The sequence below is a fragment of the Epinephelus moara genome, chromosome 20, assembly GCF_006386435.1.
Source record: "Epinephelus moara isolate mb chromosome 20, YSFRI_EMoa_1.0, whole genome shotgun sequence".
Classification (NCBI taxonomy): Eukaryota; Metazoa; Chordata; class Actinopteri; order Perciformes; family Serranidae; genus Epinephelus; species Epinephelus moara.
In genome coordinates this window covers 18,823,655-18,841,342 of record NC_065525.1, presented here as the reverse complement: position 1 = coordinate 18,841,342, position 17,688 = coordinate 18,823,655, and the positions used below count along the sequence as shown (strand labels likewise).

The 17,688-nt window shown below is 41.4% G+C and overlaps 1 protein-coding gene across 1 annotated transcript; it reads left to right on the top strand.

The window, feature by feature from the left end:
• The first annotated feature begins 571 nt into the window (after positions 1 to 571).
• LOC126408280 (CD44 antigen-like) lies at positions 572 to 15,050 on the top strand. The gene is made up of 8 exons (XM_050073750.1): positions 572 to 989; positions 10,064 to 10,229; positions 10,831 to 10,973; positions 11,114 to 11,179; positions 11,513 to 11,923; positions 12,600 to 12,671; positions 12,795 to 12,873; positions 13,074 to 15,050. The coding sequence occupies exons 1-8, from the start codon at positions 923 to 925 to the stop codon at positions 13,285 to 13,287; spliced, it is 1,218 nt and encodes a 405-aa protein (XP_049929707.1). The 5' UTR covers positions 572 to 922; the 3' UTR covers positions 13,288 to 15,050.
• The last annotated feature ends 2,638 nt before the right edge of the window (positions 15,051 to 17,688 follow it).

The following is a 17,688-nucleotide window of genomic DNA, read 5'->3' as shown; positions in this document are numbered from 1 at the left end:
TTTAAGTATGCAGCTCTTTCCTCTGATGAACTTATGTATGTCTGTCAATCAGTGCAATAAGGTCAAAAACAGATGTTAGACACTGAGAAACGTGTGCAACATCTCAGAGTTTTCTATCGGTGTTTCAGATCTACAAAAACTTGGATGGTGAGGTGTGTCTCTGTGAAATGGATGTGACCTCTTTCAATCGGCGGCACAGGATCACACCGAGACATACTGCGAGAGAGAAAGACGGAGAGCGCGAGGGAGCAGAGACAAGAAAATCGGATGAATTGAAAATGGAGTGAGGAGTGAACAAAAGACCAGATGGGCTCTCAGAAACTGTTGCTGTCATGAACATGAAAAGAGGAAGAGGGGTGGGCAGAGAGCGGGGAGACAGGGAGGGAAGGAGGGAGACGAGAGGATAAGCAGCCAGGCAGAGGGAGAGAGAAGAGATCACCTTCTTCTTAACCATTAATAAATGTAGAGGCAGGAAGAGAGAAAGAGCAGAAGAGGAAAAGGGAAGGCTGTGTGAGGTGGGGCGGGAGGGGAGGTGGGGCAAGTGTGGGAGAGGCAGAAGGGTGTGTGCTCACATGAACCACTCTTGCCCTTCTGCGTGTGTGTGTGCCACTAGTCTCTGTGTCTTTTCGGGCAGAGAATAGAAAAGTTGGGGCAAAGTCTGAGTCAGCTCCAGCAGCTACCAGACACTCACAGCAACTCCCATCCACAGTGACAGGTTTCTTCTCTCTCTCTCTCTCTGTGTCTCTCTCTCCTTTTTTTTTTACTGCTCTCTCATTCACTCTCTCTCTCTCTCTTTCACACACACACACACACTCACACCACCCGTCACTCCTGGCAGAGGGAAGACAGGACCACAGGAGAACTGTTACACACCTTTACTCCCAGCTTACTCACCCAGACACCGCCAGACGCTTTGCCCAGGATGTGGACGCTTCTCTTGGGGGTCACCTTTGGATTACTGGCCTCCTCCAGGTCGGAACAACTTCAAGGTGAGGGGACTGTGCCTTCGCCCAGCGGCTGGCTCTTTGTTTGGGGATCTTTTTTGGTCTTTTTTTACCTTATTCTGCCTAAATTGTGCCTGGCTGACTGGCACTCCTTTGTTTTCAGATTTCAGGACCAGACTGTGTTGTTATTTTTTTTTTCCCTTCTTGAGCCTTGTTGAGAATTTGAGTGAGCGTTCATGTGAAGAGAAGACAGTGAAAGAAAGAGGCTGTGCTCTGCTGCTGCTGCTGCTGCTGCTGCTTGTAGAATGGATGAGTGGATGCCGGCAAAGAGAGCGTGTGCTACACCAGCACAGACAGGCTTACGTCTGGCAGTCTGAGACTCCTGACAGACACAAAGGAGACAGGCACTCTTGCTCACTCTCTGTCTAACACACATTCACACGCGGGGAAGTGAACCTTATTTATCAGGGTTTCAGATGATCAGTGTAGCTTTAACAAGCAGTCCTTCTTTTCAGGTAGCAGAAATAGAGAAGGGTTTTTCCCCCCTTCTTTGCTGTGCTGATACAGCTGGAGTCTGTGCTGCCACGCTTAATGCTTTATTCTCTTACACAAAGGATGTTCAGCAATCGCTCCAGCTTTTCCCCCCCTCAATCTTACCCTCTTTTCTCTTTGTCTCTGTCTCACACATGTGCTTTCGGTGTAAGGTTTTGATTGGATTTGTTGCTTGGAGCGATATATATCTCTGGAGGTGAAGTTGGTTCTGAATCAAACAGGTCTGGGTTCGTCTGGCTTGTTCCCTGAGGAGGTGGTAGTGGGGTTGTTCACAAAGACTCCCTCTGGCACTGCGCCAAAGTACAACAAGCATCAAGCTATAAATTTGACCAGTATTTAACGGCAAATAAGAGACTGCCCTAACAGCTTCTATGCGCACCGTATGTGGGAAGGAAGAGGAAAGCGGATAGAGCCTCTTGCCTCCCGAGTGCCTCAACATGTGTTTGCGCCCTTAAGGCACCTTGTGTGCTTAGGAGTTGTGAGGTTTTGTGTGTGTGTTTGTGCATGCGTCTCTGTGTCTGAGTGTTGAGAGTAATTGGTGTCTGGCTAGAAATGTCCCGCAGTGGTTACATCTCGTCCTTGTCCAGACGTTGTCTTTGAACCTTGAACCTGTGGCTGCGTTTCACCTGAAGCACATCATTAAGAGCAGCACTCATGGACTTGTGGCCTGGATGAGATTTATAGGGAGTTTTTATGATACTGAATGTATGCCTACCAATGGCATCTGTGAGAATGTATGATTCTACAAAAAATGTTTGGGGAAAAAAAACAGTAACTTGACTTATGACTCGCATCTCTGCAGCAGTGAATGAAAATGCCTTAAAGGTAATAAAATATCAAATAAGTTTCCCCCCTAGAACTTAATTAAATTAATTTCATCCATTTAAATTCATACGTAACTGCATGACCTCTGCAAGAAGTGCAATAAAAACCCAATTTAGCAATTTAGCGTGATTTAGATTTATCACTGCACTTCAATGATTCAGTTGATCGTGAGAGTGTAAAGACTTATCTGTGATGACCTTACAAATCTGATAATTTGTTAATTTCTTAAGTGATTTACCTATGATGATCTGATGATTAGAATGAAACACTTCAAGATTTCTCAGTAACTTTATCTGATGTGAACGCCTAGTGCTCTTGTCTCTTTTGAGTTTCCTATATAGATAAGTGTCCACTTACTGCGATAACAGACTGGCTGTAAGTCTGAGTTTTGCTTCCTCTGTGCAGAGGATTAGTCTCACCCTCTCTCTATCACACACACACACACATGCGTGCACACACACACGCACACACACTCACACACACACACACACAAACTCAAATGCATGCACTTGGGCCAACCTGACCGCTGGACTTCCTGCAAATGTGGCCGTATTTGCCTCCTTGGCGCAACGACCCCTCCTGCATGCACCGGCGTCGTGTTTCAAGGTGAGGGGTGGTCAGGGGCCCCGTGGACTGGGACTGGGCCCTGACAAAGAGGGCTTGTGCCTGTACAGGCTCTGAGTACCATCTCCTGCCACCTGAGACTCCCAGACACGTGTTTGCCTTCTCTACCAAATGTACCCTTCTCTGCAAATCAACCACCCTGAAGCCGAATGGACCTGCACCAAAATTTTATATAACTCCTCTCCTCCTTGAATTCTCTATACAAAGTGCCTTTGACATTGACCAAACTGGTCCTAAATATGCAGTGGTTCTCATATTCCAGATTTCGACTATCTCATTGTCTGCTGTTAAACCCTTTAATTACTTTTTAAAACCTTTTTGTGAGTTTCATGACCCTCCTGACCCACACTCCTCCCTGTCTACTTGGCCTCCTCATATACACTTAAGTCTTTGTGTCCATGGGAAAAACTGCTCAGAAAGAGCTCTGTAATGTACACACATCTTCCTGCACGAGGCAGTGATTTCCAAACTCGGTGTATCATCAGGCGTAGCAGCAGATTATACTGGATCCATACATGTTAGGACGTAAAGGAAAAGGTTCCTTTTTCCGTAGCTTTACAAACAAGATACTGTGCAGACTAGATGTAGATGAAAATAACACGACTTTCACTGCAGAGGAATAGTTTGACGTTTTGGTAAATAAAGTCATTTGTTTTTCTTCCAAAAATTACATGAGAAGATCGATACCACTTTTGCGCCTGTGTTTAAGTGTGGAGCTAGAGCAAAGGGGCGATTAGCTTAGTGCTAGCATAGAAAATGGAGGCAGAGGCTAACAGCTAAAATAAGATAAGATGCACCTTTATTGATCCCATAATTGAGAAATTCCAGATCTAATTTGGGGAAGTCCAAAGTTTCTTTTACATTTCTGTTTGTGTAAGGATTAAACAAACACGATAGGCTATGTGCTTATAGTTAGCCTCAGATGTGCTGTTGAAGGGAGAGAGCAGGCGTAGATGTTTCCGCTTGTTTCCAGACTGTGTGCTAAGCTATGCTAAGCTATGCTAACCACCTCCCAGCTCCCAGCAAGAAAGTTTAAAAAATCCTAAATCCTGTCCAAAATCCTAAAAACTATTTCTTTGACAGGAAAAACTTTAATTAAAAACCTTGCATGCACAAACAGAAGACAGGTTATTCATGAAAATATGCGCACAGTATCATGGATAACTGCTTTTTTTGTTTGGTAAAATATCACAGTTTGACAAGTAAGAGTGTCAACAAAACCTGGACATTCTACCGAACTGTCAGGAACATTTTCAAGTCCGAAGTGTCCTTTACCTGCGAATGTGAATGTTTGAAAAGAATGTTGGAGGTCAAATTTCTTATCGCAGATCATCTATTTGGATTCATTGAAAGCTTCTTTTTAATTTAGTGGAGACCTTTAAGGCCTCTGTTTATTAAAAAAAAGCAAAAGGGAGGTAAAAAAAATTGCACATGTCTGTTCTGTATGAAAGAAGGCTGCTTTCAGCCTGTTTATAATGGGTGGAGGTGCAGGGAGACAGAAGGTGAGAGAGGAAAGAGCACATTGGAGAGGAGATCAGATAGCGAGAGTCCTTCTTGTGACCTTCAGGTAATGTTGTGACATGTGAACGTGTGTGTACGCGCATGCACAAACACATTTGCTTCGTATCTCATGTTTCATCTGTCCCACTGGCCCAGTGGACCTTTGTTGTGACCAGTACGGGGAAAGACATGCCTGCTGACAGGGCAACTTCACTCAAGTGTGATAATGCAGGACACTGGAGCATTGTGGGAGTGAAGGTCTAGCTGGCTGATGAACTGTGGCTAAAAGGATGTTACAGTAGTAGTGGGACGTATACAGTAGGCTCTCTGTTCTAGCACGGGGTTCCTGCACCCATGAGCACTTATGATGAACGAGAACATTCTCAGTGAGGTGTTACTGTGGAAAACAAGAAGAAAGAGAAAAATGCAGATTATAAATAAGCCGATGTTTTGTTGTTTTCCTACTGAGGATTCTTGCTCTCTCGCTGGGCTCCACGCTGTGTCGCGGCTCTACAAAGGTTATGACTCAAGAAATGATCAGCCAACGTTCTGTGTGTTTGCGCACCTGCATGCAGGGGGTAATTTGTACTTTATTGCTGGCATAGAAAAGACAAACAGAGGGTAATGAGAGAAAACAAGAGAAATGGAGAGGGGGGTGGAGGGGAGAGAAAGTGAAGTGAGAGCAGAGAGTCGGGCTTGTCTATTACTTCTAGAGCAGCTGGAGGTTTTGGCAAGATGCTGCGTTAAAGCTCCCTTTCTCTCGCGTTCTGCACACCCAGACTTTGCAGTATCCTTGGTTTCAACTCTATTAGGTGACAATGGAGCCTTTGGGGGAGTCAGTAGCTTGGCATCGCAGGCTTCTCAACTGTATAAAGACACCCATGACCGTTCGCTCTGCATACTAATGCCTGTGCCTCAGATTCATGTCAGCCTCCTTTTCAGCTCGCTGATGGTAAGCGGTGCTCCTTTTGATCTCTCTGGGCAGGTTTGCAAGGCCGGGACTGTTGTCTTGTTTTTCACCCCTTTACTTGCAGGGACACTGTGCCATGTGGCACCATGTGTTGAGGTTTCTTCAGTTGTTTGTGTGTGTGTGTGTGTGTATGTGTGTGTGTAAGAGGGAGGGAAGGAGAGAAGCAAACTGAAACTGCCTCACAAAACAAGTGTTGGCACTTACTCTTGTTGTCCAACTGCCACTAACAGCAGAGAGCTCAACTTCCTGCTGCTGCTAGCACTCTGTTTACTCATAACAGCCAGTGGAAAATAGGGGGGGTTAATTATATCTAATCTTTATGAAGTCAGCTTTCTCCACAGCACAGTGATAAACATGGCCACTACATAACAAATAGCAATTTTGCAACTTTCTTTAATGCTAGTCTTCACTTAAAGTTGAGGTGTACCTCCAGTTGGGATATAAATACCTGGCTCTAGTTTTCAGGCAAAACCAATATATATGAGCTTGTGTTATCTCGATATTTTTTTATTTTATTTTATTTTAATTTTATTATTTTTATTTCCTTTCTTGCATTTGTATGCCTCAATGGAAAGGTCAAGCTCAGAAATCAGAGACAGTTTTATCGTGTATTGGGTCTTCTGATTTGGTGCATAGCAATATATACTGTACAAAAGTCGAGAGACACAATTTAAAATAGAAAAAAATGAATAGAGAATATGGAAAAATATTTTAAAAAATGTAAAAATATATCTCGTCAGGATGTAGCCAGAGGAAGCTGTAGAGTTGGTGGTTAGACAGTGCACCTTCCTCTTCACTCAGGCTAGCTGAACAATTTGTGATTATGAAGCATCTGATTACTATGTGGGCACACGCTGTACAATGTAATGCAATCTGATACAGCACCAACACAAACCACTGGGTTGATTTAATATCTCTCTGAGGCAGTAAAGCTTCACAACGTATTGTGGGATAATTGTGTAAGATAAATATTGTACAGGCATTGCTCTTAATTGGGCTATTGCCAAGTAGCTACGTTTATTAGTGTGAGGGAGCAGGTTTTTTAAAATTGCTAAGTTACAGCTGAAAAGGGACAAAAGTTAAGTTGTAATGTTAAGTATAATGACGAAAACTCTGTCTGTGTGTGTCTGTTCCACGTTTTTCTCCTCACTGACTTGGTCAATCCATGTGAAATTTGGCACAGTGGTAGAGGGTCATGGGAGGATGCGAATGAAGCAATATTACATCAATTGGCCAAAGGGGGGCGCTATAGCAACCGATTGAAATTGCAAACTTTGAATGGGCATATCTCATGCCCCGTATGTCATAGAGACATGAAACTTTGCACAGAGATGTCTCTCCTCATGAGGAACAAATTTGCCTCAAGAACCCATAACTTCCAGTTTATAGATTTTCCGCCATTTTGAATTTTTTGAAAAACACTTCAAATCGATCTCTTCCTAGGAAGTTTGACCGATCTGCATGAAACTCTGTGAACATGATCTAGGGACCAATATCTAAAGTTCCCTCTTGGCAAAAGTTGGAAAACTTACTAAAACTGAGCTTCTATAAGGCAATGAATATGGGTGTGGCTCATCACATAAAGGTGTATAACATCTCAAGGGTTTCACCGATCACCACGCAACTGTGTAGGCATATGACCACACATAATCTGAGGGGACCCCTCCATTATTGATCCCATCAAACAAAATGGGGGCGCTAGAGAGCTAATTTCTTATCTAGGCCTAACCGCCATATCGATTTTTACTAAACTTGGTAGATATGTAGAACAGGACGCCTCAAGGTGACTGGAGAAATTTAAATCTAATTGGCAACTGGGTGGTGCTATAACAACAGAAAAATGCTTAAAAATGGCTAAAATGCAACCGATCGCTGTGGCTTCTTGTGTAATTTTTCTAATTTTTGGTATGACTAAGTCATGGAATGGTATGCTAGTATTTTAATATTGTGCTTTACCATGACTTCTTCATCTAACTTTGGTCTTCTCCAACTTTTGTTTTCCTCTGAATCATCCAAGTGAGAAACCATAGGGCCAAAGAAAACAAGTTTCTTGTGTAAGTCATGTGGAGTACTTTTGACACAGTTCTCACAAACCCTTTAGCTGCTGGCTTGAGCTGTACTGTGTATTGGTCCTTCAGGAGGCTCGTGAATCTATACGAATTTCAGTAAGTGCAGCTGTAAACTGAAATAAGTTGGCATGGTTGTTACTTTATTTGTTCAAAAACTGTGCACCAGGTGTGACTACAAGGGTTCCTATCTGCTCGGCTTCACCGCAGGAAGCTCAGCCATCAAAAACGACACCATATGCCATGTGTGCTGCTTTCCTGTACAAAGTGCGGTGTTGCTGCTGGGTGACTTTGCATGAGACATCTTTCACGTCCCGTGCAACCATCGCCATGGTAGCACATTTAAACAAACGCCAAACAATGCAGGTATTGTTTGTTCTGTGCATGAACAGTATAGATTCCTTTAAGATATCTGTGGTGTTTGTGGTAGAGGATCCTCCTTTTGATTTCACTTCTGCAAATGAGTCTCACATTTTACATGTAACCATAAAGGAAATTAAAACCACAGACACCGTGCAATTTACTGCAGTGGAGATTTTATTTTGTGAGTATGAGTATGGGTGTTGTCGTGCCTGTTTTTATCACTTGAGTCGGAACTATCTGTTAAGCCTCCACAGAATGACCCCTTCAGTTTCCTGATCACGTTTTTACTGATGATAATTTCCCATAAAACATGCAAAGATGATATTTTGATGTTATGTCACATCATGGAGATTAGATGCTTTTCAAAATAGCTTTCAGTTGAGTTCCACTAAACTGTTGTGAGAGGGGTAACAATGCAAAGATCACAATACACAGTCAGGTGTACAGACAGTCTGGTGAATATTCAGGGTGAAGGATGACTGTCCAATGTCGCAAGACTTTTCCCCAGGTGGTGTCTCTGTCTTTCATTCTCAATGCAAATGATCACCTGCTCGTGTCAGGAAAATCTCCAGGTGTTTAAAATCTGAAATCTATTTTCTTGCCGATTACAACAATTCCATTCTTTTTGTAATGGACATATGGCTCTTTGAAAGCAAACTACATGTGTACACAAACACATGCTGCCTGTTCATCTGCTCATTCGCAGGGCATACTTTGCATTTTTGTTTTCATTTCAACAGGGGAGACTCATTTCCCTGAGGTTTCTCCTTTAGTCAAGCAAACTTAAGCAAACAGACCGAGCATCACACGTGAGACACACTGTCGGTGCAACATTTGGTAGCATTTTGTTTGGGCTAAACCTTTCGAGAAAGAGGTGGAAAGTGAAGTGAAACCTTTTTTTTGTGATGACATGATGAAGTAGGCTTTTTATTTGTCACGCATATAAAGCATTCGGCATAGTGTGTGTGTGTGTTTGCGTACCTGTGTCTATCCTTCCTTGTCTATAAGTGTTGTGTATACTCTTGCTGACACACTTTGTTTTGAACAAAGGAGACTTAACGAGACCTGGGGGCTAAACACTGTAGATGCTGCCGGTCTCATGATGCTTCTGTGCTTCTCTCCTCGTGAGCTCATCTGGAAAAAAAAAGTCTCATGACTCGACACTTGAATAATGATGCAAAAGACACTGTATGTGAACAGTATAAAATTTCCTTATACGTTTTAAGCACTCGTGCGTACCATCACGTCTTAAATAAATCACTGCCTTCCTTCTGAAAGGAAGATTCTGAAAACCAACTATTACTGTTACTACAGCCTTTGGTTCCCTAATGTATTACATCATTTCAAAAGCAAAGTCTTTAGCCTATGCTCCATCTTGCTATCTGCATGTTGTCAACATGGTTTTGAGCTATGGAATAATTTCCCATCTCATCCAAAAACACATTACTTTCCCTCTAAAGTCCAAATTTTAGACCGTGGTCCCTTTTTACTGGCTAGAAATGATCTGGACTGCTGCAGTAAAAGAACATAATCAATGACAGACGCTGTAACCTGCAGTTACAGTGGCACACCCCAGGGTGACCAGATGGGGCCACTGAAAATCTTGCGGTGGCACACCACACCCAAACCAAAAGCCATCACTGAATTTCAGGAATTCTATGATGCTGTTCTAGTGGGCTAGTTGAAAACTATGTTAATATAAAAGTCAAGGAATCACATTCTGCTGTACTTTGGTTTATCTTGGAGTTATTGGTACTAATTATCGGATGTGCATGGACTAATCAGAATCAGAATTACTTTATTGATGCCCGAGGGTAAATTGTGATTTGTTACAGAATAGAGAAGTATAAGAAGTAAGAATGAGTGTTTTAATGTGTGTATGTATCTGTATGTGGTAGGCAATTCATTATTCTTCAAATAGGCTTGTTGTCCTTTTCCTTTAAAATACAAATATGCAGCTTTAATTTGAAGAGATACATTGAAATAAAACATTTACTGGTAACAAACTACTCAAGTTCAAAAACATCACGGAGAAGCCTGAAGTTATCTTCTATTATTTTCATAGGGGGGAGGTCAGTGGGGGAAGCAGCAATTGTATCAGGGTGGCTGGGGCCCCTCCTGGCCACCCCTTGGGGGCGCCACTGCTCCTGTCCCCATTTTCTGTACCTAAATGGTAATAAACTTATATAGACATTATATCTTTTCTTCTTTCCAAACAGTGAATTCCCGCGGTTGCAGTTATGCTGGGGTCTTTATGGCTGAGGGAGCAGGCCGTCACTCCCTGAACTTTGACATGGCTCAAACGGTGTGTAAGCAGCTGGAGAGCGTCTTGGCGAGTCCAGATCAAGTCCAGGTGGCCTATGATAAGAACATGCAAACATGCAGGTGAAACAACAAGCCTTTGTCTAATAATTATCTGTATTAATTGTTGTACACAAGAATTTTTTAAATCATTTCAATGCGTATTTTATAAAAGTGTGGACTGATTATTTATGATGAAACATTTGTGGACTCCAGATTCTCAAGGTCTTGCCTTAAGTTCAGCTCTACATCGTTCAATGATTCGGCTTTTGAATCTTCTTCAGTTCTAACACACGGAATACTTTTACTCACAGTCAGACATCATGATTAAATCCCAAAATTGAACTTTAACTCTAAATGCACTCGGTCTCCATTATTGCACTTCACTGAGACACGTAAAACCAGAAAGAAGGAAGAAGGTCTTTCCATTTTACAGAACGGATCTGCCATTTCTGTCATGTGGTAGAAATCACAGAGACTTCCAACAAAGAAAACACCCATCTGTTCCTCAACTGACTTTGTATCTACTTCCCTAAACAAAGCTACTTCATCTTTAATGATGATGTAATGTATTAAGACATGGCTGCTTACAGACAGACTGCATTCTCTATTAATAAATGCCTTAAAGTTCACTACAAATTGTTTTAAAATACACCTTCTAATAATATTGTTGTGTTCCATTCAGGTACGGCTGGATCAGCAATATGAGCATCGCCATCCTCAGACACACAGAGCATGAAAACTGCGCCAAGAACATGACTGGCTTCATTGTTCAGCCACATGTAAACGCTAGCGAACCCTTCGATGTCTACTGCTATGATGATACAGGTGACTATGTCCACAGGAAATTGTCAGTTACATTTCAGTGCAGTCCAAAAACTAACACTCAAATCACTCAAGTGCACAGACCTGTTGTTATTTCCCCCTCCATTTTGGTAACATCTACTTCCTGTTTCCCCATGCGCCAGCTGGGCCTGAGGAGAACTGTACGAAAAAATTCGAAATAAGGGGAGAAGTAGCCGCAGATGAAGCAGGTAGGTACAATATGTTGTTTTTATAAATCTTGTGCCCATTTATCACCATATATTCAAAGTTTAAATGCAAATACACAGCAAACAGAAACCAAAGCTGAAAAAAGATTGCAAGCAGTGCAGTCTGCCTCTATCATTAGATCTACTGAAAGACAAACAGAATGTCCAGGTTATGAAAGTGTATTCATATTTGGCACCTGTCAGGGAACTGACAAGAAACACATTCGAACAACTGTAAGCAAAGAAAATAAAATGAAATCTCTTGGACAACGCGACTTTAAAAAAACAAAAGAGCTCTGTAACAATGCATAACCCTCTTTATTCTTGTTCTTTAAGCCCCTACAACAGCAGAGGATCAGGAAGAAACCACTCCAAAAACCCGGCCTGAGGATGCCTCTGGTAGTGAGGGAAGTGACCCCACAGCATATCATGAAGATATGATGGAAACCACCCCATCGGCCACCACTGTTGCCATAAAGCTGAGTGTGGATGAGCCGGAGGCTTCCACGGAGGGCCCCGGTGTAGAGGAAAACCCCTCTGGAGGGAGTGAGAATGGCAGCGTGGGATCCACTTTCACTCCTGGAGAGTTCGATCAGTCCACTGGATCTGGGATGCAACCACATGAGGAAGAAGGACCCGCCCCTACAATGACCCCTGTTGGAAAGGAAGAGGAAACACAGCCTCCCAGTGAAATGGAGCCAGAGAAAGGGAAAAAAGAGCCTGACAGAGAGACTGCCAGAACAGAGCGTAAGAGAAACACAAGCCAAAACATGTAACTGCCACAAATCAAAGCACAAGTAGAGTTGTGTGTATGGTTACAGGTCACAAAAGGTGTCAGGATTTGGGTGAAAAAGCAACATCTGACAATGTGATGCATCTCTGTGGTGCTAATAGTGTTCAGCTGTAGTGAAAACAGACAGAAGGAGTCTGATTTAACTCAGTAGTGATGTCTAGATTGCATTATATTGCAATGTTCTATTATTTGGACTACCCTCTGTGTATCTAAAATGTCATTGTAGAAAATGATACTTGAGTTTATTTATTCTTAAAATGCACAGAGACAAAAAGCACATCCTGGCATCAGATGCAACAGGTTTTAGGAGGACTGAGGAAACTTTAAGAACACATGACGCCCCCTTGTGTTAGGTTGAGTTGTGGAGCAGATTTATCACAGTGATTTTGCCTCCATGTCCCTAAGGCATTACTACCAGGCTCAGCATATTCAACAAACACATCAAATGCAAAAAAAAAAAAAAAGGTGTGTTTTAAAGGACTTGAAACATCAAATTAGTTTGATTTTCAGGCAAAAAAAAAAAAAAAAGGGATTAGAAATAATTGGGATTAATTAATTAATTAATATGTCAGTGAATGACCTCTCTCTGAGATGATCTAAATGTTTACCTATTCCTTTATTGACACACAGCCCCACCGAAGAATGGTCGGGGACAGGCCCTGGCTCCTGAGCCTGAACAACAGGACAACAGCGGTTCATCCAGTGAGCAGCCACCTTACTGCACATATCTAACATCCTGATTGCAGTCAAATAAGATCATGTTGGGAAAAGTGCACACCACTCCTTATTTGTTACTGACTCATGGCCTGTTATTTCTCCCTCCAGACTGGCTGGTAATCATTTTAGTGATCGTGGCAGTGGCTGCTATTCTTCTCGTGTGCTTAGCTGTTGCCAAAAGAAAGAGGTATGACATTGATTGCTGTTTTTCTTTAATCCTACACTGCTACAGCTGGCGTGTGACATGTTTTGGACTAAACGTTTCCCTTCTGTAAATAAAAATTGTGAAAAATTGGAACAGTCAGCGTTCCACATTTTGACATGTTTTGCTGCAGACTTGGGGATAGCAAATCAATACTGAATACATGTCTGAATGTGCTCTTGCAGCTGGTGTGGCAAACAGCAGACCCTGATGATCACAGCCAAAGACGGCGGCGAAGGCAACGGTGCTGCAGCATCAGCATCCAGCTCCCACGCCCAGGAGAGGGAGCAGGAAATGGTGACCCTCATGAACAAGGAGAAGATCCAGGAGAATGGCAACACAGAGGAGTTCACCGTCATCACGCTAGAGGAGTCGCCAGATAAAGAGCAGCTGGCGTGAGAGAGGAGGGTAGTAGAGCCAGGCAGGAGAGAGTAGATGAGGATAGGGAGGGATGGAATCAGGAGATGGTTGGGATGGCTTGGGGCTCCAAACACTGGGGGGTAAAAACTGCTTTGGTGGTCAGCACTGGATGGACACTGAGTAAGGGTGGGTGTTATTAAGAGAGATTGTCCTACTGAGGTACAAATACTGTACTGGGTCTAAAGCTGTCGCCTCTCAGTGGGACCAGCGTGTGCAGCATTTTGTTTGTGTGGTATGCGAGGTTAGCTAGGACTGAATGGCGGTCAAAGAGTGTCATGCAGGGTGGGGTGTCATGCAGGGTGTGTGAATGTGTGTTGTGTCTTTGTGTTTGTGAGCTGTACACTTTGTCAGGCTGGATAGATGAGTTTTAAAGGGAGGGGGTGGCGAGGGTCTAATTTGTAAAGAACACATTGATGCAGATTATTCTCTTTTTTATAGTATTGGTGGATCCTAAATTAAAGGGCCATTCAGCCTAAATGGGAAATAATGAATCAATGATGAGAACTGGGTTATATTATTTGAGATATACTGCAGATAGAAAAAAATAATTTTGAACAAAACAACCCTTGATGTTTCCCACATGTTTCATTTATTTGTTTGTTTGCTTACTGTTGTAACCTTGTGTATATTTCTGACATTGCCTGTGGACTGGAGATTTTTTTTTTTTTTTTTCAAGACAACTGTCACTACCTTAATTTATGCAGCTTTGATTCCCATTTTCTCGGTCTCTGTATATAAAGTATATGTTTTGGAAATGCCTTAGCAATAGCTTCCAGTGCTTTTTGTTGTTTGGTAGGAAGGGGCTTTGTATCCCTTTTTAAAATAAAGGAATGTGTCATTTTTTTGAGAGTTATTTAAATAGAAAAGAGCACCTCCGAGGTAAATAATTGTGAATGGATTTTGCTATAGTCGAAGTGGAGTGGATAATGTATGAATCAACTTGATGTATAGCATCCAAAACTGTGCAGCTGATGCACCATTGAAGTCGGTTAATATTTATATTGGGTCGGGAATGTGTTGATATGAAGTCCCTGATGTTATCCTGAGGATAAGTAGAATAATAAAGATGATGTACATACTATATACACAGTGTGTACATTGAGTAAGGGAAAAAAAAAGAAAGAGCAAAAGAAAGAATCGGGTGGATTGATAATAATTTTTTGAATGCAATACTTAAGCTCAATCGTAATGAAGAGAGTGACTGCAGCCTAGTGTTAGATGCTGAACTACATGGCACATATGATAATGGGGGGCCCGTGTGCTGTAAACACATAGCAATGTAAAGGTTTCTTCATATGAAAGGGGCTGTGACAACGTCGTCTGTGTGCTCCTGAGGGGGGAGGGGTGTGATGAATGAAGCTTGTGTGCTTGCCCAGGCCTCAATGTGCCAGTCTTTGTACATTTCACACATGTAAACAAAATGCTGCAGTTTTTCTACTGACCTTCTCATTGGTGAAATATATCATACATTGTGTCATATCAATATTATCCCCTGTGTGACAGCCAGTTTTTCCTGGTTCGTCTGTATAAAAACGCTGGATTACACACAGCGGCTGCAAACTGATGTTTTTGTCTCTGACTTGTTCCGTTTAATTTTTTCCTGCTTTTTGCTCTTATGATTCATTTTGAGGAGACGTAGCAAATGTACTTAGTGTAGGCAGGTTTTATGAGAAAATTAACAAAAGATGTCGCTGAAACGATTTGTAAAGTCATGAACGAAAATAAATGTGTATAGAAAGAGATGTGCAAGAATGTGGTGTTTTCACTCGCTGATTACTCTGTTTGTGTGGAGACAAAAAGGAGCGAGTGAATGGCATGACAGTGAGATGCGAGTGGTTACATTGCCCCCATGTAAGAGGAAGTGGGGTTTCCATGGCACCGGGGCCATGATGTGAGAACATGCTAACCCAGGAAACAAAGACTGAGATAAAGACAGCCATTTTAAAAGACTGAGATGGCGGTATAGTAAAGTTATCCTCACAGGCAAACATTGAAAGGAGTATAATTACTGCTTACTTAGAATACATAAAGTGTACATTATGCTCAGCCATTAAAGGAACACTTCACTCCCAAAATGATGATTTGTATATCAGTTACTCAGCTCGTGTTACACTGAATTTGTGGAGAAAATGTCATTTTTCTCACATGCCTCCTCAGTGAACGGAGAATCCAGAAATGGAGAAAATTCTTGATGAATTAAAGTCATTGGGGTCCACATATAAAACTACGTCAAAACAGTTGTTTACAAGTTTACAACTTGTTGAAAATGTATTTAAATCTGTTCACAAACTCTCACACAACTCGTGCAGTACAGTCCAAGTCTCATTTATCCATTTGTATGCTCAGTACTTCACAAACACATGCATTTTTTGCTGAAACCTTACTATTTAAAAAGCAGTGAGGGTGCACTACTTGTCCGTATGTGAGACTGTTAATGTGAAAGTGTTTTAAATATTACGTTTTTTGCAAAAATGCCTGAGTTTTGGAAGTACTGAGCATACGACTGGATGAATGAGACTTGGATTATGCTGTGTGAGAGTTTGTAAACAGATGTTTCGATATAGTTTTGCTGTTGTTAAACCTGGACTCCCTTAATTTCAGTTCAACAAATATTCTCTCAGTTTGTGGATTCTTCACCGTGGAGGTATGTGAGAAAATCAAAATTTTCTGTACTTACTTAGTGTCACACAGGGTGAGTAACTGATACACAAATAATCACTTGAAAAGCAGAGGCCTGTACTATGATGCAGGATTTGAAGTTAGCAAGGTAACTATAGGGTTAACTCTACAAAGCTAGTTCTCTTTTTACAGGGATGAATCACCATGGTAACAAATTTTGAACAGCTAACCTGCTCCAGAACAAGTTAACTCCAGAGTACTGGATCACAGCCTGTCAACAACCTGACCTTTGACCAATCAGATCAATGAAGAAAAAAGTATCCATGGACGAAAGTCGGAGTCTCAGGTAAAAAAGAGAGCAGCCTATATGTTGTTATTACGACGGAATATTAGGGCCCCAATGAAGAAAAACAAATTCGGAGATTACGAGAATAAATTCGTAATATTGTGAGAGAAAACTTGTAATATTACAAGAATAAAGTCGTAATTTTTAAGGAAATAACCAACAACAAACAGAATTGGTTAGAGGATGAACCTGCTTGTGGCAGCTGCTCTTTGTCTCAGGTGTGTTGCCTCAACACACACATTTATATTATGACTTTATTCTCGTAGTATTATGACTTTTTCTGGGGACGACTTTATTCTCGTAATATTATAAGTTTTTTCTCATAATATTATGACTTTATTCTCGAAATCTCCTTTTTTCCTTCAATATGGCCCTAATACTCGTATGTTGTATGTTATAGGTCAGCAGAATCATTTCATTGTTCCAAGGTTGTTTACACACTAAACACATGATTTTAGCTGTATTTCAACATATGCAAAGTTTATTTCATTCGCAGTGATAATGCTGCTATTCTACACTCTCATTCCATCACTGCAGCTTAAAATAACACAAGACACCTTAATGAGAGCTAGGGAAAAAAAGATAATATTTTATAATTAAAATAATCCACACACTCTTAACTGTCTCTCGTTATCATAAATGCAACATTTGGGTCAGATAGACGTCATCAGTCATAGGCTACTTCTCTACCCTTTACTTGAGTAGCAGAAACAGTCTGGCATTACTTTAAAGTATTTTATGTGACATATTCATCATCTTCCAACTAAATAGCTAAACATACTCTATACTAATGTCACATATAGTTCAGTGGTACCTACCTGTAATTTAAGTCTCGGCTGACGGTGTATTTCTGGACAGTAGTAGATACATTATAAGAGTATTGTTTACATCCCACACCATGGCCATTTTGCTGTCTCACAGTCAAAGGCACTTTTGGTACCATGTCATCTGATATGATATGAAGAAGCCTACTTCATTTATGGTTCTAATGATGTCACTCATAAGAAACACCCCCGCCTCTTTCACATGAGTGTAGATGGACTGAAAAACCCAGAGTTGACTGAACTAGTTGATGACCAGTTTTGCAGTACTCATTATCCAGATGGCCAATTAGATGTAATGCAGCCAACACAAATGACTTACAGTCAAATATTCCTATCTTAGGAAGAATTTGCTTTCTCTGTGCTAATCACTTATCATTTTGTATCATATTTCTCTACTTTTGCATCATCCCTTTGTTTATGTGATACAATGAGAATAATTGGTGTATGTCAACAAGCAGATAGGATGTCAAAATTACCCTCTGTTCACTTTCTTCGCTCTGCTTTTTTCCCAACAAAGGTATACTGTTTATAGCTAGAAAAAAGTGCATTATTCCTCACATATTGAAATCTAAACACAAAAAAAGTAGCAAT

Excerpts from the sequence above, each read along its gene's own strand:
- LOC126408280 (XM_050073750.1), top strand. The coding sequence starts at position 923 with ATGTGGACGCTTCTCTTGGGGGTCACCTTTGGATTACTGGCCTCCTCC. Across the intron at positions 990-10,063 it reads CAGGTCGGAACAACTTCAAG|TGAATTCCCGCGGTTGCAGT; the intron begins GTGAGGGGACTG and ends CTTTCCAAACAG. Across the intron at positions 11,180-11,512 it reads AGTAGCCGCAGATGAAGCAG|CCCCTACAACAGCAGAGGAT; the intron begins GTAGGTACAATA and ends TTGTTCTTTAAG.